Here is a 21,624-nt window from a genome sequence, read left to right on the forward strand (position 1 = left end):
AATTGTCATTTTCTTAGGATGAAAAGAATCAGCTGATGACAACCAATGTGTGGCTCAAACAGGTAAATTTCAATCCAAGGATTGTGTCTGCTAACCCAGTCACTTATTTTCTATTTAGAAAGGCTCCCATCTGAAAAACAATTATTTAAGAAGGCATATCGTGTTCCTCAGGGAGATTTGCGGGAAGGGTCTATGGCTTTTATTTTCCGTTGTGAGTGCTGGGGAGTTGATCCTGGCAAGCCCCTGAGTACACACTGTTGTGCATGGTTGCTCCCAGCAGTAGAGCTGCTCATGGAGCGGGCAGAGGTGACTCTGCTGCCATAAGGCCTGGGGATGGGCCCTGGGACCACTTAGAGAAAACAACAAAGAGCCTCCAGGATGCACCACTTTCCCCCAGGTAGGGAACTGCAGCTGGGTGGGAAAATTCAGGGCTACATCCTCCCTAGCCTTCTCTGGTCCTCTGTGGGTAGAATCTACCTCTAATACCTCTTGTTGCTTCCAAGGAAGAACTGAACCCTGAATGAGGGAATAACGGGGCTGCCCATTATTAATTTCAGAACAGAGTGAAGCCTGAAACAAAATGATGAATACGTGTTTTCCTGACATCACTGAAAATGCATTTTGAATAGTCCTCAGCTTTCTTCTTAGATAATTGCTTTTAGCTTGGCTAGAGCTTATTTCCTAAAGTCAGGGGAGTGTGCCCAAAGGAGTTTGTTCTAGGATTGTCAGTAAATAATTACCATTCAAATCCCAGTTTCGCATATGTTATCTACAAAGAGAAAATATTGACATTTGATAGCAGGTAAGAAGTCTGGTTTATCCCAGCTACTCGGGAGGCTGAGGCAGAATTGCTTGAACCCAGGTGGCAGAGGCTGCAGTGAGCCAAGATCGTGCCACTGCATTCCAGCCTGGGTGACAGAGCAAAAGCCTGAGTCAAAATAAATAAATAAATAAACTTGGTTTAATTGCTTGTGTTTTTATTTTGCCAGTGGTTTTTTTTTAAATTTAGTTTTCTCATATTTATTTACATATTTATCTGAGACACAGTCTCATTCTGCCGCCCAGGCTGGAGTGCAGTGGCATGATCTCGGCTCACTGCAACCTCTGCCTCCCAGGTTCAAGTGATTCTTGTGCCTCAACCTCCTAAGCAGCTGGGATTACAGGTTCCCGCCACCACGCCCAGCTGATTTTTGTACTTTTAGTAGAAACGGGGTTTCACCATGTTGGCCAGGCTGGCCTCAAATTCCTGGCCTCAAGTGATCCGCCCACCCCGGCCTCCCAAAGTGCTGGGATTACAGACTTGAGCCACTGTATGTGTTTATTTATTTTCTAGATTCAGGAGTTACATGTGCAGGTTTGTTACATGGATATATTGCGTGATGCTGGGGTTTGGGCTTCTAGTGAACCCATCACCCAAATAGTGAACATCATACCCAACAGGTAGTTTTTCAACTTATTCCCCTCCCTCCCTCCTTCCTTCCCTCCCCCTGCATCACTTTTGGAGTCCCCAGTGTGTTTTGTTCCCATCTTTGTGTCCATGGTTACCAGTTGTTTAGCTCCCACTTCTAAGCGAGAACATGTAATATTTGATTTTCTAAAGTTTTTTGTTTGTTTGTTTGTTTTCCTTTTTCTTTTTCTTTTTTTTTGAGACCGAATCTCACTCTATCATCCAGGCTGGAGTGCAATGGCGCAATCTCGGCTCACTGCAACCTCTGCCTCCCAGGTTCAAGCGATCCTCTTGCCTCAGCCTCCTGAGTAGCAGGGACTACAGGCACATGCCACCACGCCCGGCTAATTTTTGTATTTTTAGTAGAGATGGGGTTTCACCATGTTGGCCAAATTGGTCTTGAACTCTTGGCCTCAGGTGATCTGCTCACCTCGGCCTCCGAAAGTGCTGGGATTACAGGCGTGAGCCACCGCACCCACCCTAAGTATTTTGTCCAGATGTTGCCTAATTTGCCCCATAGTTTAAAAATATTCCTGGTGGGATATCTTTCTGCTAGTGCTTTATAAGGAGCAATGGATACAAGAAACAGCAAGGAGTTTCCCCCAGCTTCATTTCATGTCATCAAATTTCTCCCACCCAACAACTTTAGTGAGATTTGGAGAACTATCATGATTTTCAGTGCTTTCTACTCATCTGATTCTCCAATCAGTAGAAACGGTCTGAATATTGTTTTACTTGCACATAAAAATATCCAGAAGAAAATAATAAGCTTGGAATGTATATATAAAAATACCATTTAAATAAACATACCTTGCTATACGCCCATCTAATTCCCCAGTGACTTACCCACTTTTGCAATTCAGAGGCCGTAGAATTGGGAAGTATTTTGAGTTGATAAAGGCCAAGAAGAAATCCCATATTCAAGCTTGCAGGGGAGAAAAGAACCCACACTTTCCTCTTAAGATGAAAACAGGCTTAGAAGTTAACAAAAAATCAAACAAACACACAAACCTTTACTGCACGCTTCCTTCCCCCACTGCTGTCTTTTTTTTTTTTTTGAGTCTGTGTCTCACTCTGTCACCTAGGCTAGAGTGCAGTGGGTCGATCTCGGCTCGCTGCAACCTCTGCCTCCTGGGTTCAAGAGATTCTTCTGCCTCAGCCTCCCAAGTAGCTGGGACTACAGGCACATGCCACCACACCTGGCTAATTTTCGTATTTTTAGTAGAGACGGGGTTTCAGCATGTTGGCCAGGCTGGTCTTGAACCCCTGATGTCAGCCCAAAGTGCTGGGATTACAGGCATGAGCCACTTTGCCTGGCCGAGATTAACCTCTAATCTCTCACAGAAAGCAGGGGTCCAGGGACTTTGGGCCTTCACATGGGGATAGTAGGTCTTTTCACTTTTCTTGTGCTTTTGAAAATAAGGAGTCATTTTGGCCAAAGAGAACAGCATTAGACACAAAAGAGTGGGCGCCGAGGGCCCTGAGGGCCTCAGCTACAGCTTTGGAAGGGACTTCCCACAAAGTGTGCCACCAGAATCCCAGAAGCCTGGTGGGTGTCTTCAAATCGAGGTGGAATTAAATCCTGAAAGTCAATTCAATACCCAAAACTAAGCAGGAGAAATCCACAGGCATGGAGCACACTGACACTTGGAAAAGTCAGCCCACTGACTGAAGTTCCCATTTAATAGAAGCAATGAGAATAATCGACTTTTTAAGGTATAAATATATAAGGTACAAGTGCAGTTTTGTTACACAGGTATCTTCGCAGTGCTGAAGTCTAGGCTTCTAGTGTACCTAAATACTAATGTACATTGTAACCATTAGGTAATTTCTCATCCCTCATCCACCTCCCACCCTCCCACTCTTCCGAGTCTCCAATATCTATTGAGATTAATATACTTTAATTGTGTTTAATTCACAAATGCATAAATGAGGTTTATCTCATTTAAACCTCTCTACCACCTGACTTAGGAATAGAGACAGCATTACCCCTGTTTTATAGAGATAGAAGAGTCCAGTCCTCATCTGGCAGGAATCTGGGTTTCCTAACCCCTGGCCAGGATCTTTCTGTCCATATGCAGCCTCCTCCTTGAACACTAAACCCTGCTTCTAGATCACAGGAGGAGCCAAAGCAGGAGAAACGAAGCTTCACATTCCAGAAAACTACAGAGGATATAGTCAACGTGAAGTCTATTTGCACAGATTGAGTTCAGAGTGGGAAATGTTACAGTGGATATTAGTTAATACGCGCTGTTATGGCACAGACAATGTTGGGGCAGAAAAGAAAGGTCATTTTTATAACAGTGGGTGGCAAGAAGAGAAGGCTGCCTGCAACAGGAGGCATTGAGCTCTTCCATGATGTTATTTTTATGCTTTTTAAAAAAAGCTTTTTGGCCGGGCTTGGTGGCTCACGCCTGTAATCCCAGCACTTTGGGAGGCTGAGGCGGGTGGATCACAAGGACAGGAGATTGAGACCATCCTGGCTAACACGGTGAAACCCCATCTCTACTAAAAATACAAAAAAAAATTAGGCGGGAGTGGTGGCGGGCACCTGCAGTCCCAGCTACTTAGGAGGCTGAGGCAGGAGAATCAGTTGTACTTGGGAGGTGAAGCTTGCAGTGAGCCGAGATCGCATCACTGCACTCCAGCCTGGGCGACACGGCAAGACTCCTTCTCAAAAAAAAAAAAAAAAAAAAAAAAAAAAAAAAAACAACTCTTTAAAGCTATATGGATTAAAGAAAGCTGAAAGATTCAAAAAAAAAAAGATGAAAAAAGAAAACCAAGATAAAACAGATATTTATAAAAAGCTATCATTGGTGTTTTACACAGATCTTAGTTCCAGAGCAGCTAATAATAAGATGTACTGAGTACTTATTAAGTGCCCAGGCACTATGCTAACTGTGTAACGGGAATAATCCCATTTAATTTTCACAGCCATCCTATAAGGGAGGTTCTATTATTATCCTAACTTTGCAGATGAGGAAACTGAGAACTGGAGAGTGGAAGTGACTTGCCCAGGGTTAAGCACTGTTAGGGAAGTCCGACTTATGTAGAGAAACTTTTCACTTGCCTTAGACTGGAGGGAGAGTTTGGAGAGTGTCCTGTTCTCCTGTTAGTCCTGTTCCTGTATACTTTCCTAACCCTGGTCTTCTAAGGCTTTGATTCCTCAATCTCCGGAACATCTGATGGAGTTGGTCTAGAAAGAATTCAGGAGAGAATGAAGTTAGGATCCACTCCATCTTCCATCCATTCACCAGGATTTATTTACATCCTATTTGCCAGGCGCCCTGCTAGATCCTAGATGTATAAAGAGTAACACACAGCACCACCTGAAAGAAGAGGACATAGCGTTAGTTACCAAAAAATAATTACCATGATAAACAGCACAAAGAAAGTACATATAAACCACTGTGGAGCTTAAAAAATGACAATGAGACAGGAAGAAAGCCAGGGAAAGCTCCCAAGAGGAGGGGATATTTAATTTGAGTCTTACAGGACAAACAGAAGTTCTACAAGCCAAAAAGGTGGAGAAGTTGTGAACCACCTGAATAGTGAATAGTAGTCCAATAACATCACTATCCAAAAGCTCTCACATTTGAGCAAACCCATTGGTAACTCTTTGCAATCATCTCTGTGTCCCTCAGTCAAAATCAAAACAAAAATGCCCAATTCCCCCTCTTTCCTCATTTGCCCCCCAGACACTGAAAAATGTTCTCTAATTCATATCCACATGGAGAAGAAAATTCTACATACTTGGAACAAAAGCATGTTCCATGGTAGCGCATGCAAATGAGATACTTGTGGGGTTTTTTAAGCCAATTCTCCCATCTTATCCTCTGTTCCCATAGCTCTCCTCTGGTATATTTAGACACTCTTCTTCCATCCTCTCAACCAAAGAAAGAACTTTATAAAGCACAAATCTAGTGACATCCAGAGGAAGTCTTCTACATGGTGCTATTTTTATTTTATTGATTTTATTTTGCAAACTAGTTTGTCTTCCTCCTTTGTACTTCCAGACAGTAATCAAAACCCTACAAACTATAAATATATTGTTAACACTGACTCACTAGAACTACATGAGAAAGTACTTACTGCCCCAGCCCCTCAGATCCTGCTCTGTCATATCAAGGTTAGGAAAACGTGGAAAGCACCTTAGAGACAATGAAAATTAAACTGACCTTTTTTTTTTTTGAGATGGAGTCTTGCTCTGTCACCCAGGCTGGAGTGCAGTGGCATGATCTTGGCTCAGTGCAACCTCCGCATCCTGGGTTCAAGTAATTCTCCTGCTTCGGCCTCCCGAGTAGCCAGGATTAAAGGCGCCGGCCACCACGCCCAGCTAATTTTTGTATTTTTAGTAGAGACGAGGGTTTCATCATGTTGGCCAGGCTGGCCTCGAACTCCTGACTTCAGGTTATCCACCCGCCTTGGCCTCCCAAAGTGCTGGGATTACAGGCGTGAGCCACTGTGCTGGGCGAAACTGACCTTTTTTTTTTTTTTTTTTTTTTTTTTTTGAGACGGAGTCTCGCTCTTTCACCCAGGCTGGAGTGCAGTGGCGCGATCTCGGCTCACTGCAGGCTCCGCCCCCCGGGGTTCACGCCATTCTCCTGCCTCAGCCTCCCTTGTAGCTGGGACTACAGGCGCCTGCCACCTCGCCCGGCTAATTTTTTTTGTATTTTTTTTAGTAGAGACGGGGTTTCACCGTGTTAGCCAGGATGGTCTCGATCTCCTGACCTCGTGATCCGCCCGCCTCGGCCTCCCAAAGTGCTGGGATTACAGGCGTGAGCCACCGCGCCCGGCCCAAACTGACCTTTTTTGAAATGACACAAGGGTTGGCCCTTTTGCCTAGATGTTACAATAGAAATAATCACTATGACAACAAATGCCAAATTTACTCAATCCATATGTCCTGAGAGCCTACTCTGCACTAAGTGATGCAGGGCAGGTGAACCCCAAAACTGGGGCTTAGCCTGGCTTCACGGAGGAAAGAACTCAAGGACAGCAGCGGCAGAGATACTGCTCCCTACAGACCACAGCTACCCGCCAGCAGTGCGCCCAGACAAGGGCTGCAGGCATATTTATACCCACCTTTAATTATATGCAAATTAAGAGGCAGTTTATGCTGGAATGTCTAGGTGGGTGGTAACTTCCAGGTCATTGCCATGGAAAGGGGTAGTAACTTCTGGGTATTGCCATGGCGATGGTAAACTGACATGGTGCTCTGGTGGCCGTGTCTTATGGAAAGCTGCTTCTGCCTGGCCCTGTTTAGCTAGTTCTCAATCTGGTCCAGTACCCGAGTCCCCGCCGCCAGAGTCAGTTTCACCTTCTGCCTCATAAGGCCCTGAGCTGGGCGCTGTTGCATATAAAAATAAGACAATGAGAGGACTAAATGACCCAGCTTCGCTGTAGCTGAGACAGTTTGTTCTCCTCTCCCCATGACAATCCTGAGGAAAATAAAACTGCTGGAATGTCTGCCAAGGCCATCTTAAAGTAGCAGTGTCTTTCCAACAGCTGATGTCTGTTTTAGATCAACCAAAAGTTCAGCACACATGAAGGCCTTATTGGATAGACCCCTGGAGCTGATTTCCCAGGAAAAATAAGAAGCAGACCTCTTGTGGAAAGGTCGGGCTAGTCCTAGAGGTCTGGGTGATCTCTCCAAAAGTCTACCATCCGCAACCTGGAATGGCACTTAGAAGTTCATGAATTCATCTCAGATCTTTACTCATGATCTGATTTTCCTTCCTTTTCTGCAACCTTACTCTGATCTTAGCAAAGGAGGCCAAGTTTGGACTTCTTATTCAAGTGGACCCTGGTAAGAATTGAGTAGGGGTCAAAAGGCCTGCTATATAAACTTGAGCAAGTCACTTCACCTCTCTGACCCTCAGTCTCTTCATCTGTTAAATAGAGGTAATGCCTAGCTCACAGTGTTGTCTGGGGGGTTATATGAGATAATGCATGTGAATATGACTAGCTCAATAAATGTCACTTTCTGTTGCCACCTTTGAGCTTTCTCATCCTTTTTTTTTTTTTTTTTTTTGAGACAGAGTCTCACTCTGTTGCCCAGGCTGGAGTGTGGAGTACAGTGGTGAGATCTCGGCTCACCACAACCTGCGCCTCCCGGATTCAAGTGATTCTCCCACCTCATCCTCCTGAGTAGCTGTGATTACAGGCACGTGCCACCATGCCTGGCTAATTTTTGTATTTTTAATAAAGACGGAGTTTCACCATGTTGGCTAGGCTGGTCTGGAACTCCTGACCTCATGTGATCGCCTGCCTGGGCCTCCAAAAGTGCTAGGATTACAGGGGTGAGCCACCACGCCTGGCCTTCATCCTTAATAACAAATCACATTTCTTGGCCTTAATAACTCATGAATTTAACAGGAATATGATACATATAATATGCCATGTTGCTGCCTTTAAGATTAAAATGAATCAACAAGAATTTGGCTTTAAGAATTTCACATCTAAGATGACTGGAGATCCCAGGGATGTCCCAGAGACTGCAGATCAAGACAACAGCAAAGAGTATTTGTTCCTTATTATCTTTTGGTCCTATTAGCATTGAAGTAAGAATAATTTGGGGACTTGGCCGAGCGCAGTGGCTCACACCTGTAATCCCAGCACTTTGGGAGGCCGAGGCAGGCAGATCACGAGGTCAGGAGATTGAGACCATCCTGGCTAACACAGTGAAACCCCGTTTCTACTAAAAACACAAAAAATTAGCCGGGCATGGTGGGGGTGCCGGTAGTCCCGGCTACTCGGGAGGCTGAGGCAGGAGAATGGCATGAACCTGGGAGGCGGAGCTTGCAGTGAGCCAAGATGGCGCCACTGCGCTCCAGCCTGGGTGACAGAGCGAGACTCTGTCTCAAAAAAAAAAAAAAAAAAAAGAATAATTCAGGGACTTTGTTTATAGTTTTTTTAAAAAGCCTTACGATTTAGGTTTAAATAAAATTTGGCTCTGGGTTGTGGTTTAGCTAGACATTTATGAGTGATCGTTCAGGTAATACATGTAAGAAAAGACAATTTTAAGGGATTATATATATTTGATATGGATTTGAAATTGCAATTTTCTGAATGAGGAGGCCTAGAGTTGGAGTGTTTTTCCATTTTTTTCTTAGTCATAGATTAACTTTGATATTTGGCTCTGACATATCCTGTGAGCTCCTGTTTCCTGCAAAAACACAGCTCTCAAGCCGGGAACTGCTGTGATGTGGAGCTGGTGTTTGACGACGGCTTTGAGCATCTCAGCTAGAACACACTATGCAAACACGGAATATTATTTCTCATCTCTTACTCTAAGAAGGGAGAGACAGGAGCTTAATCCCCAGATGCCACCAGGGTTTCAGAGAGAACAAAGAAGTGACCAGAAAACCTCACAGCCCCTTAGATAACAAGATAGAGGTTTGGGCTCTGGCTCCTCAGCTGGGCACTGCTGACTCCGCCACTTGCAAATGTCCTGTGGCTTGTGCCATTCTAAATCCACAGAGGTCCTGGTCTACAGGGCACAGCTAGCTCTGTGGTGAACACACATCCTGGCAGGAATTGGGTGGGCTGGGCGTGGTGGCTCCTGCCTGTAACCCCAACACTTTGGGAGGCCAAGGCGGGAGGATCACTTGGGGCTAGGAGTTTGAAACCAGCCTGGTCAACATAGGGAGTCCCCTGTCTGTACAAAAAATAAGAAAAATTAGCCAGGCGTGCTGGTGCATACCTGTAGTCATAGCTACTAGGGAGGCTGAGGTTGGAAGATGGTTTGAGCCCAGGAGGTTGAAACTGCAATGAGCTATGATCACACCACGGCACTCCAGCCTGGGCGACAGAGTGAGACCCTGTCTAAAAACAACAGAAAAGAAACTGGATGAGCCCTCTGATGGGCATGTCAGGGAGAACGCTCTGTGATTCCCTGTCTGATAGCAGAAGGACAGTAAGGTTGTGAAGAATGCTCTCTCACCCTTGCAAAGCAATGCAGCAGCTGGAGATCAGTGACTCATCCAAGTTGTACAGCTAGTAAAGCGCAGTCCTAGTGTGGAGCTCAGGGCTTGTGAGTGGAGTCCAGTGTGCTTCCTCTTTTGAGGCCACCAGTGTAAGCAGTATTGACCGCAAGTCCCACCTAGCCTCTTTTTCTTTACCGGTTAGGAGCAACTGAGTCTGCTCTAGATCCCTTTAATATCCTCCTCAAGGATCTGAAGGCAGCCCGCATTCATGCTCTCCTTCCTTCCTGCCCCAGCACCTTCCCACAGGCGGTTCCATCTTTGGCTAGCCTTCTGCCTGCCCCACGCAACCCTGCCCCACTCAGAATCCTTCTTTTTTTTTTTTTTTTTTTTTTTTTGAGATGGTGTCTTGCTCTGTCACCAGTCTGGAGTGCAGCGGCATGATCTCGGCTCACTGCAAGCTCCGCCTCCCGGGTTGAAGCGATTCTCCTGCCTCAGCCTCCCGAGTAGCTGGGACTAAAGATGTGTGCCACCACGCCCAGCTAATTTTTATATTTTTAGTAGAGACGGGGTTTCACCATGTTGGCCAGGATGGTCTCGATCTCTTGACCTCATGATCTGCCCGCCTTGGCCTCCCGAAGTGCTGGAATTACAGGCATGAGCCACCGTGCCGAACCCTCAGACTCCTTCTTACCCTGCTTGTTTAGTCTAAATGTCATCTCCATGGAAATGCCTTCCCTGTCTACTCCACTGTTCTGTATCCCATAACCAAACTGTCTCCTTTATAGCAACTGTCAGGAGGTGTAGGTATTTATTAGTTGACTGGTTTATCATCTGAGTCAGCCCCAGGATAAGAGGTCGAGGAGCTGTGCTCAGTGCTAGTACATGCCTTGCATATTTGATGAATGAATGAACTCTTTGAAAACAGTGAGCCCCATAAACCACTATCTCTGTTTTATCTCTGGTCACAGCTGTTAATCCTGCTGTTGAAGGTCAGGTAAGCAACACAAATCTTTCTGACTTAAAAATACCTCCCCCTGAGGCTTGCCCTAGTTCTCTTAGAACAATTTATAAAGCTGGTATTTGTTTGCTGCAGTTTTGCAATTTGCAACAAGACAGAAGTGCTAGAATTTTAGTCATCCCCCATCCTCCTTTGCAGGATAGAACTGGGTGTAGGTAAAGACCTTCGGTGCCTTGTAGAAGGAAGGAAACTGGATCCAAGAAGCAGGTGATTTCGTTTCCATCAATCTTTAGGTTCCAGATGGAGGAGCTGTGCATTTGGGCTCATTAGCTGTGCTCACTAAAGATGGACCTGGAGCATGACAGCACAGCCCCAGCCGGTCTTCTCAGGTCTGTGCCTGTCCCCAGTGCTCTTAGCTATGTGCTTGCAGCATGCTGCAGCTGCACAGCCACCCAGGTTCTTCCCGGGATCAGCTGAGAACCTTTTAGTTGCAAGTGACAGAAAACCTCACATAAACTAACACTAGCAAAAAAACTTACTAGCTTTCACAATCGGAAAAGTCCAGGGACAGGGCTGGCTTTACCTGCAGCTTCATCCTGGGCCCCTGCTATATTCCCAGGACCTGGTTCCTCTCTGGGAGTCTCTGGGCTCCCTGTCCTCTGTGTTGATTCCATTCTCATCCATACCCTCCCCCAGAAGCAGGATGTCTACATCAACTCCAGACTCAAAATGCTTCCTATAAGCCAGGCGCAGTGGCTCACACCTGTAATCTCAGCACTTTGAGAGACTGAGGCAGGTGGATCACTTGAGCTCAGGAGCTGCAGACCAGCCTGGGCGATGTGGCAAAACCCTGTCTCTACAAAAAATACAATAATTAGCTGGGCATCGTGGTGCACTCCTGTAGTCCCAGATACTTGGGAGGCTGAGGTGGGAAGATCACTTGAGCCTGGGAGGCAGAGGTTGCAGTGAGCCGAGATCACACTACTGCACTCTAGCCTGGACAAAAGGGCGAGACTCTGTCTCAAACAAAACAAAACAAAACATTTCCTATGTGCAAGTTCATCAGGGAAAGACTGTCCCACCTCTTTTCCAGTGGTCTCAGAAGCCCTGTGGTGTCTTGCCAAATCTGATTTGGTTGCCTGTTGTCCCTGAAAATCACAGTGGGCAGCTCTGAGAGGCAGGCCTGGAGCAGAAGGATGCATCGGCTCCCCCAAAAGCTGATGGATTGAGAGTGGAGTGAGGTTGTTCCACAAAAGGAAACTGGGGTTCTGTTACCAAGAGGAGGGCAGGTGAATTCAAGGCAGCAGATACAGCACGTGTCCTTTTTATCTCCTAATCTGATTTGCTCCTGTTTGTATAAAGATCTCTTGGTGGCCAGGCGTGGTGGCTCACACCTGTAATCCTAGCACTTTGGGAAGCCGAGGCAGGTGGATCACTTGAGGTCAGGAATTCGAGACCAGCCTGACCGACATGGCAAAACCCCATCTGTACTAAAAATACAAAAATTAGCCAGGCCTGGTGGCACATCCCAGCTACTGGAGAGGCTGAGGCAGGAGAATGGCTTGAACCCAGGAAGCGGAGGTTGCAGTGAGCGGAGATCGCGTCACTGCACTCCAGCCTGGTCGACAGAGTGAGACTCTATTAAAAAGAAAAAAAAAGAAAAAAAAAAAGATCTCTTGGTGTGCCCCTCCTTCCCGTGGCCTTGCCGAAGCAGAGGACGACCAAAGGCCTGTGTCCCTGTGGTGCATTCCTCATCTCATAATTCTCCCATTGTTCATCACTGCACTTGGACACAGTAGAGTATGCTTTTTTGTATAATTCCCCCAACTTTTATTCACGTATTTACTGATTTATTTTGAAACAGGGCCTTGCTCTGTCTCCAAGGCTGGAACGCAGTGGTGCAATCACAGGTGCCTGCAGTCTTGAACACCCAGGCTCAAGTGATCCTCCCACCTCAGCCTCCAAAGTAGTTGGGACCACAGACACACAACTACGCCCGGCTAATTTTTGTTGTTGTTTATTTTTTGAAGAGATGGGGTTTCCCTGTGTTGCCCAGGCTGGTCTCAAACTCTTGGGCTCAAGCAACCCACCTGCCTCAGCCTTCCAGAGTGCAGAGGGTTACAGACGTGAGCCAACTTGCCCAGCTCCCCCTTGGGGGGTGTGGCTTTAACAGATATTTTACTGTTACTTATATATTTTACTATTTAGATATTTACTCATATATTTTACTGTTCAGATATTTACTAAAATATCGTTAAGTAATAGGATATCCTATTACTTAGATATTTTACTATTGCTTATATTTTATTATTACCTTTAACAGATATTTCACTGTATTTTACTATTTGCCTTTTAACAGGGGTTTTGCTATTAAGGCCAGACAGTTTTTCTGTGTTATCATTGTTTTTTTTTTTCTCTCTTTGATGGAGAGGAGATGGAATGAGCTGCTGTTTAGCCTGAGTACACTGTTGGGCTTTATATCTATCAGCACCAGAAATACCCGAGAGCTGAGCCACAGAAAGCTTGCTAGAAACAACTGAACTTAGGAAGCATTTTAAGCTACAGGTTTTCCCACTGCAGTGCAGCATGGGGAGAGGTAAAAGCGTGGGGGATCTGGCTTCAGGCAGACCTTAGCTTAAAGCCCATTAAGGCCACCAGGCTGCACATCTCCTGGGGGCCACCTTCACAGCAGACTCAGTGTGCAGGGCACCTCTGGAGTTGTGGCTGCACGGATGATCCAGCCATGTGCAGCAGCCTTGAATCCCGTTTCCCTCACTGACTAGCTGTGTGGCCTCGGACAGGTATTTGAACTCTCTAAGCACTGGTTGCCTCATCTAATACAGCATTAATAAATATTTATTATATTTTAGGCCGGTTGTGGTGGCTCACGCCTGTAATCCCAACACTTTGGGAGGCTAAGACAGGTGGATTACCTGAAGTTAGGAGTTCGAGACCAGCCTGGCCAACATGGTGAAACCCTGTCTCTATTAAAAATACAAAAATTAGCTGGGCGTGTTAGTGGATGCCTGTAATACTAGCTACTAAGGAGGCTGAGGCAGGAGAATCGCTTGAACCCTGGAGGCAGAGGTTGCAGTGAGCCAGGATTGCGCCATTGTACTCCAGCCTGGGTGACAAGAGCGAAACTCCATCTCAAAAAAAAAGAAAAAGAAAAGAAACCTAGGCTGGGTGCAGTGGCTCATGCCTGTAATCCCAGCACATTGGGAGGCTGAGGCGGGTGGATCACCTGGTCAGGAGTTCGAGACCAGCCTGACCAACATGACGAAACCCCAAACAAACATCAGGAAACTAGTAATAGAAGGAATCCTCCTTAATCTAATAAAGGATATTTACAAAAACCCCCAACACCTAACATAAACACTTAATGGTGAACAACTAAATGCTTTCCCCCAAAGTTCAAGAACAAGGCAAGGATATCCTACTTAACATAATACTACTCAGTAATTTTTTTTTTTTTTTTTGGAACGTAGACTCACAGCAGAGACAAGCGACCATTTATTTTTGTGCCTTTCTTCCTATGTGTATTTCAAGTCTTTTCCAAACAAAGGCCCCAGGAATCTCCAGATTCAATTATGTCCCTGGGGTTGGTCAACTGCTACAGGAGTCTTAGGGAGCCTTGGACAAATGCTAGAGTTACTCATTTACCAACATTAAACTCTAGGATAGAAGATGCAGCAAAGCAGGACTCCTTCCTCTGTGGAATGTGCTGATTTCAGACGAGGCGGCAGCCAATGTAGAAAACACTGGAATTGGCCAGGCGCGGTGACTCACGCCTGTAATCCCAGTACTTTGAGAGGCCGAGGTGGGCAGATCACCTGAGGTCAGGAGGTCGAGACCATCCTGGCCAACGCGGTGAAATCCCATCTCTACTAAAAATAAAAAAAAATTAGCCGGGCATGGTGGCGGGCGCCTGTAGTCCCAGCTACTTGGGAGGCTGAGGTGGGAGAATTGGCTTGAACCCGGGAGGCGGAGGTTGCATTGAGCCGAGATTGTGCCACTGCACTCCAGCCTGGGCAACAGAGTGAGACTCCATCTCAAAAAAAAAAAAAAAGAAAACACTGGAATTTTTTCCTTGGAACTGGACTGTGGTGAGAGGTGCTTGCCATGAACATAAGCTACTGTCTTTTCTTTTCTCTTTCTTTCTTTCTTTCTTTCTTTCTTTCTTTCTTTCTTTCTTTCTTTTTTTTTAGACAAAGTTTCACTCTTATTGCCCAGGCTGGAGTGCAATGGCGCAATCTCGGCTCACTGCAACCTCCACCTCCAGGGTTCAAGCAATTCTCCTGCCTCAGCCTCCCTAGTAGCTGGGATTACAGGCATGTGCCACCATGCCCGGCTAATTTTTGTATTCTTAGTAGAGATGGGGTTTCTCCATGTTGGTCAGGCTGGTCTCAAACTCCCGACCTCAGGTGATCTGATCACCTTGGCCTCCCAAAGTGCTGGGATTACAGGCGTGAGCCACCACACCCGGCCAGCTACTGTCTTTTCTTTGACCCTTCCTTTCCAGTTTTTGAAGATAAAGCGGGAAATAATCTTCTCTGAAGATACTTGATAAAAATTCCCCAAAATACAAAAACACATGCTTCCACTTCATTGATAAAAATTTACTGCAGTTTGGCACGTGGGTCTAGTTCAGCTGGCAGATGAGCTGATTGATACGTTCACCCCGATAGCCAAGTATGCCCATCTCCTTGAGGAAGCCCACTCTATTTTTGGTAGCATGACGGGCCACTGAGAGGTGGAAAGGGCACAAGAACCATGAGATCTCCTGGAAATGCTTCCTCAGGTGCTCCTCAATCACTGTGTTGTCTGTCAGAGGGATGGTCTTATTCTTGACCTTGACTTGCCCGCGTTTCAAAATGAGTTCCCAGACAGACTTCAGATTTGGAAATCCCTAGGTCACATAAGTTTCCACTACACGCAGCATTTTTAGGTTCTGGGGGGTGACTTTTACAAAGACACCACTAAAAATTTTCTTTAGGCGAAGTCTCGCAATGGTTCTCTGCACCAGTAAACTCACGCCATCAATCCTTTCTATGTGTACAGCAAAGGCCAAGGAATGTTTATCCGGCAATTCCAAGGTGTGGTTTCACTTCTAGTCGTCTGAGACGCACCTTGTCACATTTCTGTCACCAGGAATCATGTAGGAACGATTCCAGTTGTTTAAACCTGAGCCCTTTTCCTTTTCTCTGGTCCTTCTTTGCCAAAAGTGCCTGCTTTGCCTGGGTGGCTGTGAGGGCTTGATAAGCCATCCTCATTTTCAAGAGATTTTCTGGAACCAAAGAGATTTTTCTTTGCTCTTGCTCTGCCATCTTTCTAGTGTTGCAGCTACTACTACTCAGTAATTAAGGCAAAGAAAAGCAGTCAAAGTTGTTCAGATTGGAAAGGAAGAAATAAAACTCTCCACTTGCAAATGACATAATTGCCTATGCAGAAAATCTACAGAAAAGATCCCAAAACTCAATGAGCTAAGCCAGGTCACAGGACATAGGGTCAATATGCAAAAGTCGATTGTATATTTAGATACTAACAATGAACGACTGGAATTTTAAAAATTAAATGACTTTTTTTTTTTTTTGAGACAGAGTCTAGCTCTGTCATCCAGGCTGGAGTGCAGTGGTGCGATTTCGGCTCACTGCAACCTCCGCCCCCAAGTTTAAGCGATTCTCCTACCTCAGCCTCCCGAGTAGCTGGGATTACAGGCACCCACCATCATGCCCAGCTAATTTTTGTATTTTTGTAGAGACAGGGTTTCACCATGTTGGCCAGGCTGGTCATGAACTCCTGACTTCAGGTGATCCACCCGCCTTGGCCTGCCAAAGTGCTGGGATTACAGGCGTGAGCCACTGCCCCTGGCCCACTTAGGTATAAATCTAACTAAATATGTGCAATGCCTGTAAGCCTAAAACTGCAAAACACTAAAAAACAACAAAAAAGAAATCAAGACCTAAGTAAATGGAGACATAAATAATATTCCTGGGCCAGGAGAATCTATATTATGATGCCAGTTCTCACCAAACTAATCTGTATATTCAAATCAATCACAATTAAAATCCCAAAGCTCATTGAGTTTTGGGATATTTTCCGTAGATTTTCTGCATAGGCAATTATGTCATTTGCAAGTGGAGCGTTTTATTTCTACAAGCAGATTCAAAAATTTACCTAAAGCTATAATAACCAAGACAGTGTGATATTGTCAAAAAGACAGACGCACAGGGCCGGGCACTGTGGCTCACACCTATAGTACCAGCATTTTGGGAGGCCAAGGTGGCTGGATCACTTGAGGTCAGGAGTTCGAGACCAGCCTGGCCAACATAGTGAAACCCTGTCTCTACTAAAAACACAAAAATTAGCCGGGTGTGGTGGCACATGCCTATAATCCCAGCTACTTGGGAGGCTGAAGCATGAGAATTACTTGAACCTGGGAGGTGGAAGTTGCAGTGAAATGAGATCACACCACTGCACTCCAGCCTGGGGGATAGAGTGAGACTCGGTCTTGAAAAAAAAAAAAAAAAAAGGACAAAGAAAGAAAGACAGATACAGAGATCAGTGAAACAGAACAGTCCAGAAGGGACCCATGCACATACACAGTTAACTACATTTTGACAAATGTACAAAGGAAGATCCATGGATAATGTTTAGTCTTCTCCACAAAAGGTGCTGAGACAATTGGACACTCACATGCAAAAGAAAATGAACCTCAACCCATTCCTGCACCTTTATAAAAGATTAACAGACAATGGATCTTAGACCTAAGTTGAGGCTGGTGGGTCACAAGGTCAAGAGATCGAGACCATCCTGGCCAACACGGTGAAACCCCATCTCTACTAAAAATACAAAAATTAGCTGGGCGTGGTGGCACGCACCTGTACTCTCAGCTACTTGGGAGGCTGAGGCAGGGGAATCGCTTGAACCCAGGAGGCAGAAGTTGCAGTGAGCCGAGATTGTGTGACTGCACTCCAGCCTGGTGACAGAGCAAGACTCTGTCTCAAAAACCAACCAAACAAACAAACAAACAAAAAACTACAAAATTTCTAGGAGAAAGCATATGGGAAAATCTTTGTGACTCTGTGTTAAGCAAAGATTTCTTAGATATGACACAATCCATAAATAATAAAACTGATAAAATGAACTTTTAGAATTTCTGACTTGTGAAAGACATTAGTAAGAGGAAAAAAAGACTGAGAGGTTTGTAAATCAAATATTTGACAAACCGCTTTTATCCAGAATGTGTAAAGAACTCTAAAAACTCAGTAAGAAAACAAACAACTTGATTAAACATTATGCACTTCACCAAATAAGATACATGGATGGCAGATAAACACATGAAGAGATTCATGATTAGTCATTAGGAAAATGCATATTAAAAAGCACAATGAATCTGGGCTCAATGGCTCATGCCTGTAATCCCTACACTTTGGGAGGCGAGGCAGGAGAATTGCTTGAGCCTAGGGGTTCAAGACCAGCCTGGGCAACATAGGCAGACTTCATTTCTACAAAGCAAAATAATTAGCCGGGTGTGGTGGTATACACCTGTGGTCCCAGCTACTTGGGAGCCTGAGGCAGGAGCAGAAGGATCACTTGAGCCCAGGAGGTTGAGCCTATAGTGAATCATGATGTCACCATAGCACTCCAGCCTGGGCAAAATAACGAGATCCTGTCTCAAATTAAAAAAAAAAAAAAAAAAGGCCGGGCGCCGTGGCTTACGCCTGTAATCCCAGCACTTTGGGAGGCCGAGGCGGCCGGATCACGAGGTCAGGAGATCGAGACCATCCTGGTCTAACTCAGTGAAACCCCATCTCTACTAAAATACAAAAAATGAGCCGGGTGTGGTGGCGGGCGCCTGTGGTCCCAGCTACTCGGGAGGCTGAGGCAGGAGAATGGCGTTAACCCAGGAGGCGGAACTTGCAGTGAGCGGAGATCACGCCACTGCACTCCAGCCTGGGCAAGAAAGCAAGACTCCGTCTCAAAAAAAAAAAAAAAAAAAAAGGAAGAATCTAAATGCATTGCTAAGTAAGGAAGTCAGAATTGAAATGTTGTGTTGATTCCATTTACATGACATTCTAGAAAAGCTGAAATTATAGAAACAGAGAACGAATCAGGGATTTCCGAGGGTTGGAAATGTGGGAGGGGTTGATTACAAAATGGCAGCACCTGGGAAATATTTTGGGCAAAAAAACTGTTTTGGCATCTTAATGCCTGCAGTTATTATACAGCTATTTGCATTAATAACTGTAAACCAAAGAGTGAATTTTATTGTAAGTAAATTTTTACAAAGTGCATAAAGTGGAATTGAAACAAACCACAAATGCTACTATAAGTGAGTTCCCTCCAAGATCTCTGAGACTCAGACCTACCAATGATAGTATGAGTCTCCTTAGCAGGAGACAAATTATTCCTAGGAAGGAGATTATATTTGCTCTTCAAAATAGGGAGAGGTGGAAGATAAAAAGAGAAGCCCATGAGCACCAAGTAAACATGGTGAATACTTTATTATTGGGCTCTTAAATTGTCAGTTTCATATGCATGATTTCCCATAAATATCATGCCATTGTCCGGGCGCGGTGGCTCACGCCTGTAATCCCAGCACTTTGGGAGGCCAAGGAGGGCGGATCACGAGGTCAGGAGATCGAGACCATCCTGGCTAACACGGTGAAACCCCGTCTCCACTAAAAAATACAAAAAATTAGCTGGGCGTGGTGGCAGGCCCCTGTAGTCCCAGCTACTCGGGAGGCTGAGGCAGGAGAATGGCATGAACCTGGGAGGCAGAGCTTGCAGTGAGCCGAGATCACGCTACTGCACTCCAGCCTGGGCAACAGAGCAAGACTCCGTCTCAAAAACATAAATAAAATAAATAAATATCATGCCATTTTGTTATACTTCAGATTCTAGCTTTTTAAAGGCCCATACATCTTAAACTTTGTTTTTTGGGGATCAAGTCTCAAAAATGTTGTCTAAGATAGACAATGTTTCCTCTGGGGTGTGGAGTTCCATCATTCATCAGGCATCATGCATATTTCAGTATTTTACTATCTAGTGACATCATCCATCTGCTGACTCCTGATGTTTTAATGACAAAGTTGGCATCACTGGGCTCTGGGAAGCCTCATGCTGGGCATGCCCTTCTAACTCTCTGAACTCCTGCATCCTTACTCACCTATCCACATGAGGGGCTGTAGAATATAAAAATTTAATTTTCAGGTCAGATTTCCTATGATTCTGGACCCAAAAATCTTTTTAATAGAGTCCACTCTGCTGTGACTGGGTCATCCATACATCATCCTCTTGACCTTCACAGTCTGATCAATTCATGGTCAGGTTTATTTATCTAGATTCATCAGCCCCTGTAAAACATGCCATGTGATTTCATCCTTATGAAGAAAAATGTGTAAGCGCCTGGAGGCTAACAATATTAGGAATGTAATTTAAAATTATAATTGGGAGCTTCAAAAATAAATTCAGATTAAAACTTAAAAGAAAATGCTGGGAAAACATTTTTTTTTTTTTTTTTTTTTCTGAGACGGAGTCTCGCTCTGTCGCCCAGGCTGGAGTGCAGTGGCGCAATCTCGGCTCACTGCAAGCTCCGCCTCCCGGGTTCACGCCATTCTCCTGGCTCAGCCTCTCCGAGTAGCTGGGATTACAGGCGCCCGCTACCACGCCCAGCTATTTTTTTTGTATTTTTAGTAGAGATGAGGTTTCACCGTGGTCTCGATCTCCTGACCTCGTGATCCACCCGCCTCGGCCTCCCAAAGTGCTGGGATTACAAGCGTGATCCACTGCGCCCGGCTGGGAAAACATTTTTTATTGGATACAGGTTCTAATGTGATCAAGAAGAATTAGTGGAAAATGGATGTCTCATATTAACATAGCAGGTGGATGTTCGTCCAAGCCTCTTGAGTGGTGTTCAAAATCACTTGTACCTGTTAGCATGTGATTAAAGTATCACTGGACCCACCCTCCTAGAATAAACTGAATTAGACACATCATTGCTTTTGTTTGTTTGTTTGTTAAGAGAAAATAGGCTGAAAAGATAGATATGAATTAGTGGCGTTTGTTGCAGAGCCTCTTCGTGGTGAGGCAGATGTGGTAATTTTGGAAATATGTAACATGCAAAGTGTGTGGGCCTGGGTGAGATCAGAGTCCAGGCTGGCTCAAGGTGAATCCTGTACTGAGTCCCCAATAGGGTCACGCAGTCCAACTGGGACAATTTCCTTTTCTTAATAAAACAGTGGCTTGGTAAAGCTAACAGAAACTTGAAGTTTTCAAGATCCAATACACTGAACTTTCAGAATAAAATCACAGTGTACTAATTTCATGCAGGAATGGACAGACCACAAGTTACGCTGGAATCCTGATGATTATGGTGGGATCCATTCCATTAAAGTTCCATCAGAATCTCTGTGGCTTCCTGACATAGTTCTCTTTGAAAAGTAAGTATCACATTGTTTCTTACTTATGGGGAAAAAAATAACTTTTTAAAAAAGTGAAAAAAGAAAAGTAAATATCACAGAAGAAAACGATTTTGGTCAGATTAACACTAGGAATAGAAAATTCTGATTCAGGCAAAATACTTAAAAGAAATATTCAACTTTAAATTTAAAAAATTGTTTATTAAAACAGTTGCCTGACGTTGTGGTAGAAAAGTCCTAAAATAGGGCAGGGTGTGGTGGCTCATGCCTGTAATCCCAGCACTTTGGGAGGCCGAGGCGGGCGATTCATGAGGTCAGGAGTTCGGGACCAGCCTGGCCAATATGGCGAAACCCTGTCTCTACTAAAAATACAGAAACTTAGGCCAGGCGCGGTGGCTCACGCTTGTAATCCCAGCACTTTGGGAGGCCGAGGCGGGCGGATCACGAGGTCAGGAGATCGAGACCACGGTGAAACCCCGTCTCTACTAAAAATACAAAAAATTAGCCGGGCGTGGTGGCGGGCGCCTGTAGTCCCAGCTACTTGGAGAGGCTGAGGCAGGAGAATGGCGTGAACCCGGGAGGCGGAGCTTGCAGTGAGCCGAGATCGCGCCACTGCACTCCAGCCTGGGCGACAGAGCGAGACTCCGTCTCAAAAAAAAAGAAAAAAAATAAATAAATACAGAAACTTAGCTGGGCATGGTGGCCGGTGCCTGTAATCCCAGCTACTCAGGAGGCTGAAGCAGGAAAATTGCTTGAACCCAGGAGGCAGAGGTTGCAGTGAGCCGAGATGGCGCCACCGCACTCCAGCCCGGGCGATAGAGTGAGACTCCATCTCAAAAAAGAAAAGAAAAGTCATAAAATAGAAAT

At 45.2% G+C, this 21,624-nt stretch overlaps 1 protein-coding gene and 1 pseudogene across 1 annotated transcript in view; one reads left to right on the plus strand and one right to left on the minus strand.

Annotated features, from left to right (window-relative positions):
• CHRNB3 (cholinergic receptor nicotinic beta 3 subunit) overlaps positions 1-21,624 on the plus strand; it is a 30,723-nt gene that overhangs the window by 4,111 nt on the left and 4,988 nt on the right. Inside the window, exons 3-4 of the mRNA XM_055296178.2 lie at positions 18-62; positions 20,669-20,778. Of these exons, the coding sequence (XP_055152153.1) occupies positions 18-62; positions 20,669-20,778 (155 nt within the window). The remainder of the gene's footprint in view (positions 1-17; positions 63-20,668; positions 20,779-21,624) is intronic.
• LOC129491561 (ribosomal protein uL30-like) lies at positions 14,817-15,675 on the minus strand (annotated as a pseudogene).

The sequence above is a fragment of the Symphalangus syndactylus genome, chromosome 10 (genome assembly GCF_028878055.3).
Source record: "Symphalangus syndactylus isolate Jambi chromosome 10, NHGRI_mSymSyn1-v2.1_pri, whole genome shotgun sequence".
Taxonomy (NCBI): Eukaryota; Metazoa; Chordata; class Mammalia; order Primates; family Hylobatidae; genus Symphalangus; species Symphalangus syndactylus.